Below are 23416 nucleotides of genomic sequence, written 5' to 3'. Positions count from 1 at the left end.
GTCGAAAGCTGTGGCCGAAACCGCATCAAAGATGGCATCTTTCACGCCCGAAACCCTCCGCTCTGCCGCCAAGCAATCCGAGGGCATCCACCTCATCCCTCTCTCCCTCCGCCGCGCCATCAAAAAATTCCTCCGAGGTCCCTCGCTCTCTTCCTTTCTCTTTTCCCCCAAAAGTACCCATCCTAAAAATATGTCCTTTTTTTCCTCTTTGTAATTTTTTTTGTTCAGAGCAGGAAAAGGCTCATATGAATCGAAAGGTTCTAAGGCTATCGGAGTCCTTCAGCCGAATCAAGGACGTTAACCTCCAGCTGTCCGCCACTGCCTCACGTGAGCTCGTCGAGGACCCGCTCAGATCCATCGATCGCCGGTCTGGCCGGTGGAAGATACGCTCGGCGTATGGGGACATTGGTCTGCGGTACTCGGAGGATGAGACTGTTGCTTATGTTGCTTCGAGAATGCCGGCTGTTTACTCTGCTTGCTTTCGAGTTCTCAAAGAGGTCTCATTTCGATCTTACTTTGATATAAACTTTTTTTCCCCAGTTTAAAGAAGTCTTTCGTGATGGTGACGTTTGATGTTTTAGGTTAGAAGGAGGTTACCGGGATTTAGTCCTGCTAGGGTTTTGGATTTTGGTGCGGGGCCTGGTTCGGCGCTTTGGTGAGAATTTTATTTGGATTTGTACAGTTTATTTTGACGGGTCGTTTGATGTTTTTGATGGCGATTATCGTTGTAATCGAATGATGTTAAGGGCGATGAGAGAGGTGTGGTCGCGTTCTTTGCAGCAAGTTAATTTGGTGGAGCCATCTAAAGATATGCAAAGAGCTGCTCAAATCCTTTTACGAGGTAGTGTTTTTTTTCTAAAATAGGCTCAAATGAACCTCTTATGATAGCATTTGATAAGTTCTTGTTTGCATATTAAGGCTATTAAGCATTATTAATGGCTTATACTGTTCAAATGTCACTATTTTAGGTTTAGTACGCATGCTGGTTATTTACATTTCTGAAGTGGGTTGTTACATTGCTTACTTTTTCTTTAAATTGTTTTCATGGGTAGATTTGAAGGAGTTGCCAGTTATTCATAGCTATGATAGCATCCAAGCATTGAACCGAACACTCAATAAGCGTGAGAGAGAGCATGACCTTGTAATTTCTGTGAGTTATTCTGAACTTCTACTCACATTCTACCATAATTGTTACTCTTAAACTAGTTTGATAGTTGAATTTCTGTAGTATAGTATTAGCATTTATGTTCAACAAAAGAAAGCACAACCTTTTATGTGAAATGTGCTTGGACTTTATATAATTTGTATGCATCAAACTAAACATAAGATTATGTTATATCATTCATCTTTGATATACGAAACGGGTGTACAATTGTTTATGTTAAACATAGGAATTTCTATGACATTTTATATCCTCTACTTCTACTTTTAGACAAATAACCAGAAACATGGAATGAAAATAAACTTTTCATGAGCATCTCTTTAGGCAGAAGAAAGTTTTGCAGTAGATGCGGTCTGTAATATTCATCAGACTACTATAAACAACTTCTTCTAGATTCACACATTCATCTTTAGAGGATATGAATTTGTTCAATGAACTTAGTAAAATCCACATAAAATTAATGCTAGGATCAAATGGTTTTACATAAATTGAATTAATTTAGTGTAAGAAATTGTATGAAAATAACTTATATTAGATATGCTTTTCCTGAATAGTGGTTATTTTGGTTCTTCCACATTTTTTTGGATATCCTAAATTAGCAGCAAAAAAAAAAGTAGTCCAAACAATAATAGCTCCTGGATTTTCTTGAGATCTGTAATGGTTGATAGGACTAGTATAATAGTATCTTGATTTCCAAAGACCTAGATCCTCTTTTACATTTTTATGCTGTTGAAGAAAATAATATTTTTATTTTTATTTTTGTGGAACACTTCAGTATTCGGAAGTTAAGTTGTTTGCCTTCAAATTAATGTGTGCATCTGATCGTGGATATTTACTTTTACGGTTTTACCTACATTACTAGCCATGGAGATCTTATATCTGCTCTTTGAATTTTCGACAAAGACAAAAAGAGGTATAGTTGTCTACAGTGGGCTGTCTAGCCACAGAAAGGCATTTTGTCTTCAGCAGTAAGCACATGCTAAGGTTGCACATGAATTTTAGTTTGTATCTGCAGTAACACTATAGCTTTTGGTAATTCTTGATGGTTTACTAGTTGTGACTTAGTTTTATTTTTACTTAAGCTTCATGTCTTTGTGAGAAATACATTTTTTCATATTTAATAATTTGGACATAGCGTAAAGATTTGCTGCTATAGCTGGGTTTTGATGTTTATTTGTTGATTTCTAATCATTGAAGTCATATGCACTGGGAGAGATACCTTCGCTTAGTGACCGGATTACCATAGTCCGCCAGCTCTGGGACCTTACACAGGATGTTCTGGTATGATATTTAACACTATGTTTTAAACTTTTTTTATACCTACTGAACATTTGGCTTTTTCCTTGATACTTATATTTAGTCGTGTACATTCATTGCAAGACAACTTTCATTATTGTTGCAGCAGTGTTCATGAGTTGCGCTATGTATCAGTATTCATTTGAGATTAATTAACCTGCAGTATGAAAGGATTACATTAATAGAGTGACACAATTTAGTGGTAGATGGTATGATCAGGACAAAGTAATGAGATGAGATGAAATAGCGATACTTGCTGCAGTTTTAGTGTGTACGTGCATGTGTTGTATGTGTATGAAGTGACTACTCATTTTACTGAATGAGATTAACTAGTCTTAAGGTGCACCCTGCTAGTCATCAGACAGGTGGATCTCACCACTCATTTCTGGGTAGCTCATTTACTGAAATATGGTCGTAATTCATATCCTGTATATCCAGAGTCTAAATTCTTTCTTAATTGTGTGTTAGACCCCCAAATCTATTAAGCTATTTTAAATGATACCCTTTAAGAGTTTGTCATATTGGACCCTGAATTCTTTCTTAATTTTATGTTTGGCCCAAATCTTCATGTTTCTTAGTAACACCCTCGTATCTTTAAAATAAATTTTAACTATACTACTATAACAAATATGGACGGAGTCCAATCAGGGGGTTAAAAAATTCAAATACATTTAGAGGGGTGTGCATTAGAAATAAGAAGATTTGAGGGTCTAATTTATTATTAACAAAGAATTATTAAGGTCTAAAATGACAACATAACTTCTGTACCCATATACATATAATTGTTGATTGTTGTGCACTTTAATGGGTAGCATATTGCATTATACCATAGCTTTTGTAGATGATGCAATTATCAAGCTTACTTGAGCACTTGTGGTATTTGTTGGCATATGTTTGTTAAATAGAGGTAAAGTTAACTCCGTGATAATTAATTAATCTATAAGCTAAGACATGAAATTATAGATCATATCCGCATCTGCTCATTATAAAATTGGTGAGGAAGTCTCAGCAATATGCAGCATATGCTATTTTACTCGTCGTCTGCAACATTCCCAATTTCCATTAGAACTTGGAATATTTCATTGAAGACTAGATATGCGGAAATCATAAGTCTTCCCCATCTACTTTTCTAAACAATCCATGATTTCGGGTTATATGGAGTTGAAAGTCTGTTATATTAGTGAAATTTGCAAATATAAAATTTAACATAAATCTATTATGAAAGTATAGTGCAATGTCGCCTGGATTTAACTCAACTTCTCTATGCCATTTTAGGATGGGATTTATACCTTTGATAATTAATTTGCAAATCCGAAATTTCTGTTTGCAAAATGAGCCTTAGCAAGAAAGCAAGAGACTTCTTTCATTTTTCTCTCTTTGTGTTGGATTTTAAATTGTATTTTGTTGTTATTTCCTTTCTGATTGGTCAAATAAAAAGAAGTTTGAAGCACAATAATGTACATAGACTAACAATAATTCTTTCTTTATGTATATACTTTTTTAGTTTGCTGTATTTCTTCTTTAGTTTTCAGATCCTGATTTATCTTTGCATAGTTAGTGTTTGTTTTCTGTTTCTAGATCCACTAAAAAAATTGTCTTCCTTCTCTTGACTAGTTCCTGACTTACTCCACTTGATAAGTATACAAGAGTTATAACAAAGCTAAATAACTCCATAGTAGGTCTGGTGTTCAGTATCCGATATATATGTATGTGTGTGTATGCATATGCATGTACCCTGGTGGTTCTAATCTTTGATTGGACTTGAAAAAAAATGATTGATGAATTAAAAACCAGAAATGCAGAATCTTGATTAACTGTGTTTACCAAAAAAATTGAATGTGGAGGTTTATATGCTTCGCAATCACAAAGTAAAAATGACTGATGTACTTTATCAGGAAAGAACACATTAACATTCTTCTCTAATCCTTTTTTTCAAACTTTTTTGCAAGTTTATATTAATATTATTGGTGATGAAACATCATGATGTCAGTTCAAATGTCATGGGTTAATCACCTTACTATCATTTTCTCTGAAGAAGGTAAAAACTTTGGAGTAGGTTCTGCTGGAGCCTGGAACTCCTCATGGATCAAAAATTATTCGCCAAATGCGTTCCTATATCCTATGGATGGCTAAGAGGGTATGATTATTTTTCCGCATCAATATCTATTTTCTGCATTTTCAGTAATCTCATAATAATTTATTTCTCTCAATCTTATTTTTACTAATATCTTCAAAGAAATGCCGCAAGAGCAAGAATAAATCAGGCGAAGTCTCTTCTGATGAGATGAGCATTGCTGTTGGTACAGCAGCTTTAAAGAATGGCGCATTTGTCGTTGCTCCTGTGAGTTTCAATAATATGCAGTTTGTCCCTCTCTTTATTTTTTGGTGTTTGTATTTGCTGTGCAAATGCTTTAACATCTTAATGGCTTTTGAAGTGTTCTCATGATGGACGTTGTCCTTTGGAGAATAGTGGTAAATATTGCCACTTTGTTCAGCGCCTGGAGCGCACTTCATCGCAACGTGCATATAAGGTGTGTTACTTATAGTGTTTCTGTTTGTTATTTTTTACGTCTATTAGTTCAAACCTCATGTTCCGAATAGGCACATATGGATGAAGTAATGACCAATACTATGACTGTCCTTTCTTTATTGTTCCAATTAAGGGCATAGGATGTTACCCAACCATTTGTCAATCAACAAATGAAGATATACTTAGATCAAGTCCAAAGACATGGCTAATTAGTCTAAATTCCAGATGACATATAAGTGGTAAAATAACCATCTGAACACTGTCTTTTCTTGTTCACCTTTTCCAATTATTTTAATAACATCTCATTCATTCCCCTGTAGAGCATAATCTTACTCGTATCATTTTGTATAAACCTCAAATTACTTCCACTTAAGCATACATATTTCTTATGCATATACTTGCAGTGCCACTATAAGTTGTTCATAGAAAAATTTTGATTTGTGTTAAGAGATCCATAATGAAACTGGAAGAATTCTCCTTTATATGCTTGCATAAAGATCATTGATGACAGCTGAATAAAAGCCCCTGTTTGGTTACTCAGATATGACCACTGGCATAGAAGTCAAATATCTCCCTCTTAGTTTAAGAATGCAGGGAAAATGTATAATGGAAGTCTGTATTATTATTTAAATCAAGGTAGGGACCAGAAATATTGCCAGGTAGGTTACATTGACCAATCTGAAAATTTTTGAAGTGTCCAAAACGTCTCTTAGAGCCTATTAAAAGATTATCCAAAAAATCTAGGAATTGGAAGAAAAAGAGGTTAATGACCAATCTGAAAAATATTAATGCACCGAATTTTTAAAAAAAAATTATGCTCTCTTGTATTATATAAGACTTCTGCTTAAATCATTTAGGGACCAATGACTAAGAAGAGATAATTTTGTAAGACTCCTTATCACTTTTTGTTGTTTGAACTGGAATTTTTTAGAGAATTGTCAACATATCTATTTGATAGATTTATCCCGGAATAAATAGATAATTAAGAGAGAAGGTGAGTCTGTACATTCCTCTCTAACCATGATTAACATCAGTTAACCCACATGCTCTATTATTTTAATACACATTGATAAAAAATGCGTGCTAGATAAAGCTGGGTACGACTCTCCTAACCCCTAATTTAAGCCAGTGTTAAACAGAGCCTCAGAGCTCATTCAAAGATTATTCAAACTAAATATGGAAAAAGCGAAAGCGACAAAATTTCCCTGTTGGTTGTGGTGAACAAGACTTGTAAGAAAGAAATGAAAAAATGCTTTCTATGAAATTTAATTTCCTTTATGGATACATTGCAGTGTTCTTCTAAACAGTTAGCTTGTGAGTTATAAGACTTATAGGGAATAAAATGTGAATTCTGCAAAAATAATTGATGAAGCAAGGTGGTTTTCTAGTTTCTAAGTGGTTTCAGTTCCTGATCCTATGTATTATCCCCATTTGAACTTTGAATTATGATATGCTTTTCTTTGTATAAATATTTGTTAGGCCCTAGAAGCTGGTTTTCTAGTTTCTGTATGGGGTGGGATAAACTTCTCGTAGATTCACCCTTTTTGAACTGCAGTTCGGTTTTCATAGGTGGTATCTAACCACAGTTCTTTTCCTCTGGGTGCCTTTCTTCTTATGGAAGAAAGCGTTGGTCAATTAAGTGCATAATAATCTAGGGCCATGTGTTTAGGACTAAAACCTAAAATGAAGTCTGTTTTTCCCCTCACAGGCCATTCTTTCTCAATGAATTCTATTTTTGATACTATAGTATTTAACAACTTTTTTGGATGTAAGATTCTCAGTTAGCTTGGTGTTTTCCTTACTTTTTTTTTCAATATTTCAGCGGTCCAAGGGTGAGCCCTTACGTGGTTTTGAGGACGAGAAATTTTGCTTTGTTGCCTTACGACGTGGAAAAAGACCAATGTAAGATTTCGAGGGAGTAAAGATTATTTGTGCAATAAACTAAATTAATCAGTGTGTTAGCTAAATATATAATGTTATACACACCATGCATCAAAAGCTTGTTTAGCAGGTACCAGCAACTTCAAGTTTTGGGGACACTCTCAATTTTTATATTCTAATTAAAATTTTTGGCTTCTTGTTATATTCTAAGGTTAGATGTTTGTTTTCGTTGAAGTCTTTTACTGGATCGTACTGCTAAAATTGAAATCTAATACTTTATTTGGTACAAAAGGAGTTTCAGCTTTTTTGACTACTAATCTGCCTATCATTCATTGTGACCTGCATTGGTCTAACTAACAGGGAAGTGTTTTCACTCGATTTTCCTCTTATTTTAAAGATGAAAACTAAATTCCCTTTTTTTCATTATGGTTCACTCCATTGGAAAGTTCATGACTACTGAATTTGATGACTATGCTTATGACTTTTCCTGAGTAGGGAAGCGTGGCCACTTGATGGTATGGAATTTGAAACTCTAAAGGAACAACATGCTAAAAGGAACCCTGAGGATCTTATTATTGACTATGGTATGTATGTTGCCCAACAATTTTGTCTCTTAACTGTACTCAAAATCACTGTATCCATTGAGGTAATCCATTTTTTATTTCATTATTATTATTATTATATATCTGCAGACTGATACAGGCTATTAGTTGCTATTTGTTGTTTATTACCATAAGGATTTAAAACGTAGTAAGCACATTGTACAACTGAAGCGGAATCTTTTATGCCATAGTCTAGACAATCATTTTTTTCAAAATTTGGTGGAAAGACGGTAGCCGTGATAAGCATCTATTAATAGCTGACTTACGCTGGCATACCTATTAAGTCAATGATTCTTATAAGTTTATCTTCCCTCACGATGCACTTGGATATATGTAAGATACGCATACGTTAAGGATTCGTTCTTATGATTGCATGCCTCTTATGGCAATTTCTTATCAATTAGCATTTGTTTTTTAATGTAAGTTCTGCTTTAATTTAGGTATACTTTTGACTCTTATGAAGAAGCAATGTCATACATATTTTTTATATTTCCTTTATTTTAGCTATAAAATGCTACAATGTTATTTTTCTTGGCGTCATAATTAATATATTTAATTTGTAGTACAACTTTTAAAGTGAACAAAAAGCAATTGTAAAAATTATAACAGTTGGTCGTCAAAAGTTTATATAGCTTTTGTTCATTTGGTCTTTGTTGTCTTCGTTTGTAATGTTGAACAAATTTGCTTCTGCTCTCTAATGTCGTCCAGTCCTGCTACTTCAAATTTTTTAATTAATCTCACCTCAGCTGTATTATCGATATACATCTATCCTTCATTTACTTAATAGATGCTCATTGTGTATGATATTTTAACAGAGGACCAGTTTGGGTCTGAAGAAGACGAAGAGAGTGAATTTGAAGACAGTCTAGTTCCCTACGCTTCTGACGTTGGAGAAACCAGCATGTTTCATGAGCACGATGACGAAGAAGAAGAAGAGGAGGACCGAGCTGATGTTGGAGGCGGTTGGGGCCGGATAATATACGCGCCAGTGAGAAGGGGTAGGCAGATACAGATGGATGTGTGCAGATCCACCAAGAGAGACGGGTCGGAGGGGGCTTTTCAGCGCGTGGTTGTCACCAAGAGTAAGAATCCTGCTCTTCATCATCAAGCTCGACGGTCTCTTTGGGGCGACCTGTGGCCTTTCTAGAGCTTGTTTTACCATCTAGTGTTTGTTTTTACTGTAATTGATCTGTATCAGTGATGATAACTTATCCTTCTATTCTCCACGCATGTTTGTGTTGTCTCGAGAAGTACCAAGTTCTCCTCATCACACTAAAATAAACTCTTGGGTGACAAGGGATGGTGAATTTTCTCACTATGATCTTTGTTTTCTTGTCTTTGTTATTGATGTACATAATGCAGGCTACAGTTTTATTGGAAATTTATTATGTACGTGCTTATTGCATTGAGATGATATAAATTGCTTATTTCCAGCTCTCTTCATAGTACAACCATGGAAGAGGAAATTTTTAAAACAGCCCCAAAAAGTTTTTTTTTTTTCAAAATCGACCCATTTTTTTTTATTTATCAAAATTGACCCACTTTTTGTCACGTGAGCTTAATGAAGTTCCTAAGCAGTCGGGGTTGGATTTAAGGATTCTAATTAGGGTTTAGCATCCTTCTAAACAGTTGGGGTTGCCAATCCTGACTGTTTAGAAATTTCATTAAGCCCACGTGGTAAAAAGTGAGTCGATTTTGATAAATAAAAAAAATGAGTCGCTTTTGAAAAATAAAAATCTGTTTGGGGCTGTTTTTGAAAATTTGTTCACCATGGAATCATTTTGACCCCCCAGCAAGCAGAGGGATACAAAGTTAAAGTTCAACGGAATGTTTCTACGAAATCAAACGATGACTTGGGGATTAATTTGGAATAACTAGTAGGATTTGAGGAATTAAATAGCAAATCGCTGATTTGAGGGACTAAATACAAAGAATTGAAAATTTAAGGGACAAAAAGTAAAATATATTCACATCTTGAGTAGTTAAGAATGTAAAAACGTTCGACTCTTAGATATAGTAGACCTATATTTTTATTTTTCATTTACGTTCTCGTTTTTTTTTTTTTGAAAATGATAATGTTTAAAAAAGCTCATGGCAGGATGTTATATTATTCATTTTTCATTTTCTTTTCAATCGCCTTCAAACTAAAACAAAGTATATTTTAATTTTTAATTTGTTAAAAGGCCCAAAATAATCTCGTCCAGTACAAGTACTATCAGAATGCAGCTATTGCAGGACATTCTTAATTAAAATCGATATCATATCGGATGATAGATTGGATTCATTTTAATGTGTATCAAAAAGATAATAACTCTTATATTATGATTCTCGCATTGATGTTACGATTTTGATGCACGTTAAATGCCAGAAATATTTTCTGGGTGGGGGTCCTAAAATTCACACTTGATTTTTCGAGTGGGCTTCCCATCACTCTTTATAATTGGGCTCAACACAAGTTAATTCCATTTCTTAAACGGGTCGGGTTGGAAAGAACTCACCGGGTCAAGTCAGATTAAATCCGACCCAATCCATGTGCCATCCCCACTTCAATGCTGGGACAAATTTTCAAAACAGTTACATTTATAAAAATATTCCCAAAAAACGATCCGTTTTAACAATATTCGTCAAAATCGACCCAGTTTCAGCTGTCGGCTGAAACTAGGTCGGTTTTAACGAAAAAATATATGAAACTTCACGGGAATTAAAGTCCCGTGAAGTTTAGCAATCATTTAACTAAGCTGCTAAACTTCACGAGACTTCAAGTCCCGCGAAGTTTCATAGTTCAAAAACAACTTTAAAGCTGAAACGAACTTCACGGGGCTTGAAGTCACGGGACTTGAAGTCCCATGAAGTTTAGCAGCTTGGTTACATGGCTGCCAAAACTTCACAGGACTTCAAGTCCCGTGAAGTTTGGGAACTTCTTTCGTCAAAACCAACCCAATTTCAGCTATCGCTTCAAGTCCCGTGAATTTTGAGAACTTCTTTCGTCAAAACCGATCCAGTTTCAGCTCGATGGCTGAAATTAGGTCGGTTTTGACAAATATTGTTGAAAACGGTCGTTTTTTGGAAATGTTTTTGAAAAATGGTCGGTTTTGAAAATTTGTCCTCAACAGTGTGTTTGGATGGGGTTTAGAGGATGGAATTGAGTGTAAAATTTTTATGAGAATTTTCTCCCCTCAAATCGGGCGACAGAGTGGGTAATGAAAACCAGTGTAAAATATCTAGAATGTGGTGAGACAATTTTACCCTTGTCACATTAAATCAACGGTTGAGATATACTCTCTATCGCATGGAACCAACGGCCGAGATTTGGCCCCATCTCTTCTCAAAGCCCTGATATTTTCTCCGCCCCCTCCTCTCTCCGGTCCTCTTCCCTTCCTGTGCGTCGTCTCCACTTCGTCATCTTTCTCCGACTTCATCGACTCCTCCGGCGCCGTCCACGACGAGCTCAGGTACCATTACTTTCTCGGTTAATAACTTTTTTTTTTTGCTAATTATTTTCGCATTTTCATCATTTATTGATCTCGTCTCACTCTAAATAAAAAGGAAAGTGGAAAAACCCTAGGGCACTTTGATATCAAATTTCCCTCAAATCGCAGAAATCAAATTAAATGAGAATTTTTTTTCTCGCTTTTGTACTTAGTTCTCCAGTTCGATAAATATTTTCCTCGTCTTGGTTAACTTCTAGGGTTAGGGTTCTGCGTTCATCCCTTTTTTACTTAAAATTTTGTATTTTCTTACTAAAATAAGGATTTTGTGCTTGCAGGTGATCTTTTTGCGTTCAAAACAATTTTTTCGCAGCGGAAAGAGTTTTCTCAGTAAGATGGTAAGTGTGTCTTGATGAGAAAACTCTAATTTTCGTAATTTTCTATTGGTTATAATTATGTATAGGTCGTTCAGTTGGCTTGTAATTTTCACTGCCTAACGAAACTTCGTTAATAACTTGAGAGAAAAATTGAATATGTTGCTTGATGAGTAGACTTTAGCATGAAACTTTTTTGGGTAATTTATTTGCACGCGTTTTACCTCTTACAGTTGAGGATCCTAGTCAACTGGATACGTTTGCATAATTTTCTGCGGAGAGATCATGTAATAATATTGTTTCTACAAAATTTGAACTTTCAATATCATAGAGACAGAAGAGTGATTGGTGGCATGGGAACAATTATATTCTACTGTAAGAAACTGTTTTAACAAAAAATGTAGGCACTTTATAGTATTGAAGCTATAACATGAGATGGTAGTTTATTATGTTAGTTTTGTAAGTATAAGTTATTCCTTTTTTATTTTGTTCAAACTTAGGTAATCTACGCATGCAAGGGGATCTAGTACATAATCAAGCACAATGGAATCAAAGATATCCTAACATTCTTTCTAATAATCAAAATACTTTAGGCCTTAGGGATTACAAGATGTTGATGATTCCCATAGGATTGCTACATACTTTCTTTTTTCTAACACCCAAGGGGTAACTACAGTAATTGTACAATGAGTAACCTCTGCATGTCACACCTGCTAACTCCTAGAACACAGATCTCAGAGGAGAGGAAATGACGACTCCCTTCTTTCTTATTTTCTTTGCATCTATATGTAGCACATGCTTATATTTGGGGGAGATACAAAAACCCAGTCCAGCTAAAGTTTTAACCAAACACTATTAGAGTCCTATTAACCATCCCCCTAAGGGACCGATTATCTATGAAGCACGGATTCACCCCAGGAGGTCACGAATCCGTGTCCGACTAGAATCAGACACGGATTCGTGCACCACACGTGCACGACATGTGTCAGACACGGTCAATCCGTGTCCGACACGAGTCAACGGTCCAAGTAGAGGGGACACGGTCAACAAATGCAGCGACACAACTTGGATTCGTCGAAAAAAATGATGAAATACAAAACCCATAACCGAAACCGAGACCCAAAAGGGAACCCTAATATTTTCACTCGCCTGACTCTCGACGCCGCCATCGATCTCGTCCTCGTCCATCGATTTCGTCTTCTCTGGCATCTTGTCGTCGTCGTCGATCTTCGCCACTCATCGTTGCGTCCTTGTCATTTGATCTCGTCGCTCGTCGTCGTCGATCTCCTCCACGCATCGCTGCGTCCTTGTCCATCAATCTCGTCGCTCATCGTTGTCGATCTCCTCCACTCGTCGTTGCGTCCTCGTCCATGATTCTTGGCTGCTCTCAGATCTCGTCATCATCGATCTCCTCCACTCGAAACTCGTCGTCGTCGTCGATCTCCTCCACTCGAAACTCGTCGTTGTCGAGCTCCAGCTCGTCGTCGTTAATCTCCTCCACTCGTCGATGCTAGGTGAGATCTCGTCTTCTCTCTCTGATTCTCTTTCTCTTTCTCTCAATATCTCCGTCTCTCTCTCTTTCTCTCTCTCAATTTCTCCATCTCTCTCTCTCTCAATCTCACCGTCTCTCGTTATCTCCGTCCCTCTCACTGTCTCTCTCTCAATTTTAGTTTTAATTTCAGTTTTAATTTCTTAACATATGAATATATTTTCAATTTCAATTTCAGTTTTTAACACAAATGAATTATTAACATTATACAAATGAATTATGAATATTAACGTTTCAATTTGTTATGGCAATGAATTTTTTGTTAGTCAATAATTTGTTAGTCAATAATTTTGTTAGTCAATAAATTATTACACAAATGAATTATTTTTTAGGCAATGAATTATTTGTTAGACAATGAATTATTACACAAATGAATATACATATTTAATGAATGAATTATGGATATTTATTTTGGCAGCTGTGTTGGAAAATTTGATTGATCCTTCATCCTTGCTCATTGTTTCTTAACTCTCAAGTATAATCTGTAAAAAAAACAAAGTCAGTGAGCAACAAACTTTTTAATTAGTATAATTAGAAAAAGAGCTTAAAATAGTAATTAGCATGCTAACTAATAAATTATAAACATGTAAATATTTAATTGCTAATCACTTAATTCTTACTTAAAAAAATATTTCATATTTTAAATAAAAATACATATTTCTTGCATTGTAATTTGTACTTGTTACTTGTTTATACTAAATCAAGATTTTCGTATTACGTTCCATATATGTTATGATTTAATATTTAATTAGTACTTGTTACTTGTTTATAGCAATGGAAGCAGAAGGGATTTCTGGTGCACAGCCTATTCAAGATGATCACACTCCTTTGTGGAAGTATGTCACGAAGTTGGAGAAGATGGGTAAAAGAGGGGGGAATTGGCAGTGGATGTGTAGTTACTGCCATGAAGTATTTACATCCTCCTATTCTAGGGTCAAAGCTCATCTAATGCGGGTTAGTGGGCAAGGAATTAAAATGTGCAAAGGTGTTAAGCCACAGAATATGAGAGACATGCAAACTGATATGGATCAATCAGAAGCAAGGGTGATGGCTTCTATGCCTAGGATAGTGACGCTGCCAGGTTCTTCAGCGTCAAGTACAGCAGTAGGAAGTCAAAGCATGTCTTCTCGTCCAAGTGAGCCAAAGAGGAGGAGAGGAGTCACCACCGTTGAACAGGCCTTCAATACAGGGGCAATAGATGAATTGGATTCAATAATTGCAAGGATGTTTTATACCGGTGGGTTGTCATTTAATTTGGCAAGAAATCCTTATTTCTCCAAGATGATCACATATGCCGCAAGCAATTCAATTGCCGGTTACAAGCCTCCAGGTTATAATTCTTTGAGGACCACTCTTTTGCAACGTGAGAAGGCTCACGTAGAGAGGTTGTTGGAGCCCATCAGGGGCACATGGAAGCAGAATGGGGTTTCTATTTGTAGTAATGGCTGGGCAGATGCACAGAGAAGACCACTGATAAATTTTATTGCGGTCTCAGACAACGGGCCAATGTTCTTGCACTGTGTGAATGCTGAGGGAGAGCAGAAGAATAAATATTTCATTGCAGAGAAGCTTGAAGCTTGCATTAGAGAGGTGGGGCCTCAAAATGTGATCCAAATCATTACTGATAACACTTCGGCATGCAAGGCCGCAGGGGCAATTGTGGAGGGCAAATTTCCACACATCTTTTGGACTCCATGTGTTGTTCACACCCTCAATCTTGCCCTTAAGAATATTTGTGTTGCGAAGAATACAGAAGCTAATGCAATTGTTTATGCAGAGTGCAGCTGGATTACAAAGGTATATGATGATGCTTTGATGATTAAGAACTTCATCATGAATCACTCAATGAGGTTGGTTATGTTCAATGAGCATTCGAAGATGAAGCTTCTTTCAATTGCTGATACTCGATTTGCTTCATGGATCGTCATGCTAAAGAGGTTCACGGTGATCAAGAGAAGCCTCCAAGATATGGTTCTTAGCGATTGTTGGAGCTCGTACAGAGATGATGATGTGGGAAAAGCACAATTTGTTAAGGAGAAAGTGCTTGATGATTTGTGGTGGGATAGGGTGGATTATATTATTGCTTTCACTGCTCCTATATATGATATGATTCGGCTCACCGATACCGACGAGCCCAGCCTTCATTTGGTATATGATATGTGGGATACAATGATTGAGAAGGTGAATGTTGTTATTTATAGACATGAGAGCAAAAGAGAAAATGATCCCTCCTCATTTTATGATGCCGTACACAAGATCTTGGAGGATAGATGGAATAAGAGCAACACGTCACTTCAGTGCTTAGCGCACACTTTGAATCCAAGGTAATAATTTAGATTTTGCGAGCCAATTCATTATTTTTGATGTGATTATTTTTATTAATAATGTCTAATTCAATGTTAAACTTTAATAGATATTATCACGAGACATGGCTCAATGAGAATATCCATCGGCAAGCACCCTATCAGGATGAGGAGATCTCTTTGGAAAGGTCCAAGTGTCTGAGGAAATATTATCCTAATACCGATGAACGGAGGGTAGTTAACTTGGAATATGCTAGATTCTCGGCCGCTCTTGACACTTTTAGGGATCCAAATTCTCTTGCTGATAGAGGATTGATGGATCCAAAAACATGGTGGGTGCTCTACGGATCCTCAGCTCCAAATCTTCAAGCATTGGCCTTAAAGCTTCTAGGCCAACCATGCTCATCCTCTTGCTGCGAAAGGAATTGGAGTACATACTCATTCATCCACTCTTTGAAGAGGAACAAGATGGCACCGGCAAGGGCAGAAGATCTTGTGTATGTGCATAACAATCTTCGTTTGCTTTCTCGGTCATCCCAAGAATATCAAGAAGGAGAATCGAAGCTGTGGGATATTGGTGGAGATGCATTCGACTCATTTCAAGGTGTCGATATTCTTGATGTCGCCACCTTGTCTCTTGATGAACCCACCATGGAGGCTGTATTGTTTGATGATGATGAAGGCAATGAAGAAGTCATCGGACTAGCTTCCACTTCATCTTGATGTATTTTTTGTTTACAAACTTGTTATTTTGTGATTGAATGAGTAGAGTATGTACTCCAATTCCTTTTTGTTTACAAACTTGTTATTTTTTGATAGAATGAGTATGTACTCCAATTCGTTTTTTTTTACAAACTTGTTATTTTGTGATAGATTCATAATTTAGATTGTTAGTTGAATTTTATAATTTTTTTATATATAATAATAATTTAAAAAAAATCCTCGTCGTATCCCCGTATCCTATTTTTTTATTTTAACGTATCCCGTATCCGTGTTCGTGTCGTATCTGTGTTCCGTATCCGTATCCGTGCATCATAGCCGATTATGAGTTTGTGAGCCGTCCTGCTCAGATGCACAGACCCCACGTGCCAACGTTTGACAAAAGAGTTGTGATAACCAAATCACATTTGGATCTATGTTATTAGCCACTTGTTAGAATTGAAGCTATAACATGAGATAGTCTAGATGGTGTTATCTATAGAGTCTATACTGCACATATTTGGATTAAGAAACTAGATTTTAGTCTATAGATGGATGAAGTATTGTAAATTTTGAATGTTTGGATTGTATCAACAGTAATTGGTAGTGCATGCTGATTGTTGTTTTCCTTGAATAATTGTCTGCTTAATTTGGCGGTGACCTTGATAATAGGGTGTACAGTACGAATTGCAGGTTTAGTCAGCTTTGCAATTCTGTTGAATATTGATTCTGCAGAGCAGAGACAACAGATGTGAAACAAATTTGACTTGTTTACATGTAGGATTTTATTTAACTCGTGTTGTTTCTGTGTACATAAAAGATAGCTGATGGCGCTATGGGAGAGTCGCTGAATCCCGTGTTTGTAAAGAAACTAAAATTACGCGCCGCCTTTCCCATATTTTCTTGGCCAGGAATCTGACGCCATACTGGGAGTTAAAGTTAGGTTACAGTTAGTGAAAGAATCAGGTATGGCCAACCCCATGGTGGAAAATAGCTTTTACTGATAGTAATGATGGTTCAAGCCTTCTAATTTGTCAATGGGTCCATACCAAATTCTAGGTGAAGTACGGTTAAATGGGACTGGGATAACTGTTGACCCTCTCGTCACGCGTAGTCCCTAAGATGATAATGAAGCACATATTTTGACATTAGAAGAATTGATCTACACAGTTCTAGCTGTTTCTTGTGCCTACTACTTTAAATTTTGTTAGTAATTTATTCATTTGGAGAAAACCAAGTGAACTACCAATTCTGAACTAAGAATAACCGTGACGATGTGAGCATGCACCTCTGAATATCAGATGCATCAGTTAGCAAACGTGTTACTATCCTCAACATGTGCTCTCTTATTATGTTATTAAGCTATACACAGCCAATAGAGTACCATATTGTTCTCTTTCTAAACCTTCAGACATGATAATGTTACTGTCTTAGTGATTTGTATGTTACTTAAGAAGTAGGAGCGGAAGCCGAAAGGCTAGAGAAAAGAAATGTGATTCCTTTAGAGCTTGGCACGATGTCGGAATAGGCTGTGATGCCAGATAGTGAAGTTTGAAGGGGAAGAAAGCCAATAACTATTTCTTTATCACCGTAAGTGGCAATAGACTGATCTTAGTCTTTTGACTCTTCTTTCACTGGATTCCCCACTAAGGGAAGTGAGCCGAGAAAAGGCAGTGAAGGTTGGACTCCATTCGGGTGAGTGAAAGCCCTGTTTATGTGCAAAATATTCCATACTTGCACTTGCCGATATTATTGCATTTGTATATAATTGTTTCTCCTGTATCTATCGCATAGGTTGTTGAATGTTTACACTTTCTTTGATTATATCTTACTGGGCAATAACCTCGACTGAAATTTATCTCTGTGAAGCGTGAACAATTTAATATTTCTTCTGAGTTGCTTAAAGGACTGAGAGCACCAAGACGAATGCATTTCCACATTTAAATATTTATTCTGTACGCCTCTATTACTAGGAAGCAGCACAGTGACTAGTTTGAAACAAAGCGCTGTATTGGTTATGATTCAGCACTTCATTTTATCTACTGTTCTAGCATCAATGTTATGGCCTATGTTATCTCTGAACATGATTCTTGAAGTTTCTCTTTCCATTTATTGATGTACTTTTGATCCTTTCTAACGAGGGTCTATCTGCTTGACGCTATTCCCGCATTGTATATTGAAGTCAGGACGCAAGGAAACAGTTTTAGATTTGGCAAAGTTTGTTGATAAGGGTGTTCAAGTCAAGCTCACTGGCGGAAGACAAGGTTTGTTTTTTGTACTATGGGCAAGTCTATTTTGGAGCTGTATTTTTGACCAAGCAAAAAAAAATTATTTGATGACTTCATCTATAGCGGTTTAAAGGCATTGTGGGATCCTGTACTTCATAGATAAGTATAAAAACGAGTCATTGTTAACTGTCAATTAAGAGAAACTAAAAAGCAGCACAAAACATAGGTTGTTGGCAGCTTATAACATATAGTATTTGGGTCATTATTTATCGAACTATTTTTGAAAGATATAATTACTATAAGTGTTCACATCTAGTATTTGGGTTAACTTCTAGCTAGGAAATTTACGACATTGTATTTTGAGTGATGCATCGAGCTCAACATGTACATATGCAAGCTTTAAGTATACACATCGTCTTTATTCTTTGAAAGAGGATGTCATGCATTTTTAGCCACTTATTTGCTTCTCCATGTATGACTCATCAGTGATTTGGGTTGGTTATGGCCTTTCATCATCAAAACAAAAAGAAAACAAAATTAGTCACCTGGGTTGTCCATATTCTGAATTAGATGCAAGAAAAAGTTGATACATCATTCCATAGTACAGTTATCTTCATATGCCATTGGCTGAATTATCTTCTCGCTGAAGATTAAATGAGAAGTCTGTATTCAAGCCCTTGATTCTGTGCACCAGAACTTGTAGCTTGTTTTGCCTATCTGACTTTGTTTATTTTTTTTTATTTTTGTGCAGTTACGGGCACTTTAAAGGGATATGATCAGTTGCTTAACCTGGTTCTTGATGAAGCTGTCGAATTCCTAAGAGGTATTTGGTTAACAAATATGTTGGCTCGAAGCCATCACTGGTTTTGTGGTTCACACTTTAGCCATAAGTCATTTTTAAAAATTTTGCCTTACTCTTTTATTACTTTCACAAAGTAGTTTTAGATTTCTGAAAACACCCAAGTTTACTCGAAGTATAGAAATCTCATGCAGCTAAGAAACACGTTTTGGAGGGCATTTTGCTAGCACGCTATGTAGGAGTTATTTTGGGAAATCTGCACCACCTGTTCCTCTCTGTGTAGTTCTTATACTTCAAATGAGGAGACAAATCTGTATCAGATAAAGTGTCCAATGATTGGATGAATACGCTTTAGATACTTGCCTTTGACGTGTCCTAAAATTTGTGAGATAATCTAGTCTTTTGAATACATGACATAGATGTATTTGGGATTAAACAGTTGATAAAGCAAAAAATATCACAATTTAATTTTATTTTTATAGATGCACCGCATTTATATAATGTGTCCAATTTTTTAACAAACGTTATGCTTGATATAATATACTTTTAGTAGTGTGACTAGTGCCATAACTCTGATGCACCCATACTCTTAATTCGAAGATTTGCCTTATATGTTCTTTGTTCAGATAACTACGTCTATTATAATTTTTGCTATAACAATATTGCTTGTTCCTAGTTTTGCACATTGCGCTGCCCATATCATATAATCCACGTATCCTATACCATGTCCATGCTTGATAGGATTTACCTGTTATAATTTATCTCTTGCCTGGTTTCTCCTAATTGCATCTTAACTTAGCTGTGAACGTACGAAACTACTGGAATGATGTTCTGCAATCATCTTTGCAGACTCCAAATCATTATTTAAAGGGAATAGAACAAGTTAAAGTACCATCTTATGTACATGAGCAATGCCTTGCTTATACATTAATCCTCTGCTGGAATTTTTTTAAAAATAGGGTTCACATATCTAACATGATCTTTGGCTGGGAGTTATAATCTACCAAATTTGGTATGGTTAAATTTAGGGTTTGCTCCTAGATGACTTGAAAAGGAAACTGATTTTGGACCATAAAGAGATCAAGAGGAACAGAAACAAGATAGACACAGAGAAGAGAGAAGATCAATTCTTAAAGATGAAATATGTCCTCCTCGTCTTCGAAGTCATCCTAAACCATCCAATAATCATTTCTTAATAGCATCTTTGGAACCATTTTTCAGTAATACATAATGTGTTTCCAGAAGTGCAGTTGGCTAATTATGTTGCCTAAATTTCTCTTTGTAGTTCCATGATACCTCTTTTTGCCCAACCGGGTTACACACGACCTTATGTTTTATGTAACAAAGTTACAAAGAGACCATTATACTTTTGAAGCAGAGTTTTGGTTCATATAAAGACACCAGAGGATTACTTTCTCATTGATCTAAACTTCCTAAACCTGATTAGCTGGGTGCCTAAGCTGCCTCTTAAGTAACAAGTTATTTTCCTTCTGAAATTTCCTTCAATGTGGGGGCTATTCTCATTCAAATGTCTGAATTTCCCTCAAACTTAGCTATTGTCATTTAAATTTAAAATGTATATTATTAAAGTAAAAAGATTAAAAAATGCCTATGAGATTGAAGGGAAAATCCTATAGAACAGTTATAAGACCAACGATGTTTTATGGATCAAAATGTTGGACAATTATAATGAAAAGACATATATCAGAAATAAGAATGTTATAATGGTCTTATAAATATACACTGAAAGATAAGAAATGGGTGCATTTGCAGGTCGATGCTATTAAGGATGAAATGAGAGAGCAATAGAGTATCATTGAGATAGTTTGGTCATGTACAACGAGGCCACTAATTACACCAGTGAGATAGTTTGGTCATGTACAATGAGACCACTAATTACACCAGTTAAGAATAACTTGTAAGTAATTAAGAAAGGCATTTTTCCTATAAACCCAAAGTTTTTCCACATTTACTTTTAAACTCACGTACTTCCGTGTACACCCGAAGTACCCCCAATATTTATTTTTAAACCATATCTCTCAAACTATTAGATTGTATATGATATTTGAAAAAAAATTGTTCTATAACTACCCTTTCTGTAATTATAACCCAGATAGAATCTCAGGAGCTATAATCAATCCCGTCATTAAACATCTCCAAAAATCAATCCCCACAATCTCTTTTACCTTTCTCGTTCACACAACCATTTACCAATGCTTTTATTAGCCCAACTGTTTGGAGCGCAGCCCCTCTCTTCTGCTCGTTTTGAAATAAAGTCGATGGAAGTCCTCTCCTAACGCCAATGAGCTCCCCAACTGTCAAGGAGATTTCTAATTGTGGAAATGATATTGAGAAAAGATTTGAGATATAAACTTTTTTGTTCTAATATCTGTCATTTGAAAGAAAAAAAACTCTTACTATGGGAAGAGTTGTTTCCATTATGAAAATTTGAGGTTCTTTTTGACATACTTTGTTGAAGGTGTGTCACAGTCAGATTTACATTTTGGAGAAACTTAAGGAATCTACTTCATAAGTAGAATATTTTTCTTTTTTGTGAATTGATTTTTGGAACTAAGAAAACACCATACCATAGAATTTCCGAATATGAATTTGTAAAAAAAAGGAATACTGCACTTATGAAGTAGATTCCTTGGGTTTGGACGAACCCCACAATGTAGACCGACTATTAAGGCATTTTCAACAGACCATGGTGAAAAAAATCCCAAAATTTCACGGTGTAAATAAAATAATAAGGCTAAATATTTCAAATGATAGAAACTACAACAAAGAAGTTTAAATCTCAATTCTTCGCTCAAAATCCTTGTCTGCTCAGGGATCTGCTTGACCTGAGAAAATGGTGATCTCGTTAGCTTTAGGAGCGGGCTTTCATTGACTTTGTTGCCACAAAACAAGTGCAAGAGAGAGGCAGTGGTGTCAAACTGCTGGGCTCGGAGAGGGGCCAACACTGATGGTTGTGTGAATGAGAGATGGACATCGATTGTGGGGACTGGATTTTGGGGTTTTCAAACTGAAGGGATAGTTTATAGCTCATTAGGTGTCTGGGTTATAATTTGGGAAAGTGTAGTTTTAGAACATTTTTTCCAAATTACGTATACAAGTAGACAATTTTTGAGATATTAGGTTTAAAAATAAATGCTGGGGATGTAATTGGAAGTATTTGGGTTTAAAAATAAATGTGTGTAAAATTTTGGGTTTATAGGCCCAAAATAAAATAAAAACTTATGAAAGATATGCTAATGATTAGCTTAACGGAGAAAATGACCAATAATAGAAATGAATGGGAGAGTAGGATTTACGTAGCTGACCTCAAGAATTTGGGATAAAAGTTTTGTTGTTGTTCTTGAAGTAGTTTCCTTTCAATGTAAGGGATGAAGGGCTTCATTGTCATTTTTGTTATCTACCTGGTGTATAATCTGTGTATCGTTTTTGAATGCTGCAGATTCTGATGATCCTCTGAAGACCACTGATCAGACTAGGCGCCTTGGCCTAATTGTACGTCATATTTTCCTTTGCTTTCTCTTGTTCTTTCTTTATTTTTCATGTCTTTTGACCTTTAGTTGGTAAGTCTAGCTCTAGGATATAAAATGAGGTTAGTCTTATAAATTTTAGGTGCCTCTAGAAATGATTTTTATCACCATTTTCATTTACTCTTGCCTATCTACTTACGACCTTGTTGTGTCTGTGATTTTATTTTGGGTTCAAAATTTTTCCCTGTATAGAGTTGATCAGTACTTGGTTTTTTATTGTAGGTTTGTAGAGGAACTGCGGTGATGCTTGTATCACCAACAGATGGGACCGATGAGATAGCAAATCCATTTCTCCAGCCAGATGGAGCCTAAACTCAATACAGGGACATGCCATAAGCTCATCATTAGTGATTTATAAATTATAATGGCATGTCTGATTCCTAAATTTTCAGATGCGTCTGCTTTTTAATGCCCAACGGATACTACGGAGGTTCTTGTTTAATATGGAGACTTTCAGCAATTTGTCTTCAAAAATCGGAAGAAAAAACTCATTGTAGAAAGGCGTTTTAAGCTATGAGAGTTTGACTACCATCTTCACGAATGTGACTTTTCTCTACCTTGTGTGTTGGAAATGTATGGAACTCTTGTTCGTTTTAAATACTAGCATATAACGCATAAAGTATTGCTGCAGGAGAGTGTCTTTGTTGATACTTGGGTTTCATCTTTTTAAGTCTTGCACAGAAAATTTGTGTCTGTTTGCATGTTGCGCATATTTTTCTTTGGAAAATGTTAGAGACACACTCCTCTCTCGCTACAGTGTACTAGGGTCCATATAAGAATTTAAAAAAAAATTCTCATGTGGGTCTCAGTACACTGTAGCGAGAGAGGAGTGTGGTTGGGGGTGTGACCGTAGCGCCTCCCTTTTTCTTTAGACAGTAACAAGTGGAAAATTTTAAAATAAGCATTGATGCTTGATTTCGATTATTTTTTTTATTTTTTTGGATAAAAAAAAATATTCTTTAGCTGTTTTATGATTACAAGCATTTCAAATGCTACGGGTGGCTTTGCAGTTCAAAT

The 23416-nt window shown here is 35.9% G+C and overlaps 2 protein-coding genes across 3 annotated transcripts; both read left to right on the top strand.

The window, feature by feature from the left end:
• LOC109836643 (methyltransferase-like protein 17, mitochondrial) lies at window positions 7-8871 on the top strand. The gene is made up of 12 exons (XM_020404644.1): window positions 7-137; window positions 229-497; window positions 582-655; window positions 747-841; window positions 1053-1150; window positions 2360-2443; window positions 4515-4595; window positions 4695-4799; window positions 4894-4989; window positions 6811-6890; window positions 7365-7453; window positions 8287-8871. Exons 1-12 carry the CDS (start codon window positions 32-34, stop codon window positions 8616-8618), a joined length of 1509 nt encoding a protein of 502 aa, XP_020260233.1. The 5' UTR covers window positions 7-31; the 3' UTR covers window positions 8619-8871.
• On the top strand, window positions 10713-23047 carry LOC109836518 (sm-like protein LSM7). 2 transcript variants are annotated; one of them, XM_020404544.1, is made up of 6 exons: window positions 10787-10923; window positions 11238-11297; window positions 18007-18088; window positions 18804-18875; window positions 22312-22364; window positions 22622-23047. In XM_020404544.1, the coding sequence occupies exons 2-6, from the start codon at window positions 11295-11297 to the stop codon at window positions 22709-22711; spliced, it is 300 nt and encodes a 99-aa protein (XP_020260133.1). In that variant the 5' UTR covers window positions 10787-10923; window positions 11238-11294; the 3' UTR covers window positions 22712-23047. The 2 variants fall into 2 exon arrangements, with proteins under 2 accessions (XP_020260055.1, XP_020260133.1); XM_020404466.1 differs by lacking the exons at window positions 18007-18088; window positions 18804-18875; window positions 22312-22364; window positions 22622-23047 and adding exons at window positions 13595-15146; window positions 15236-15991 and having other exon boundaries at window positions 10713-10923.

The sequence above is a fragment of the Asparagus officinalis genome, chromosome 1 (assembly GCF_001876935.1).
Source record: "Asparagus officinalis chromosome 1, Aspof.V1, whole genome shotgun sequence".
In the NCBI taxonomy this organism is placed as follows: Eukaryota; Viridiplantae; Streptophyta; class Magnoliopsida; order Asparagales; family Asparagaceae; genus Asparagus; species Asparagus officinalis.
This window is presented reverse-complemented; position numbering and strand designations above follow the sequence as displayed.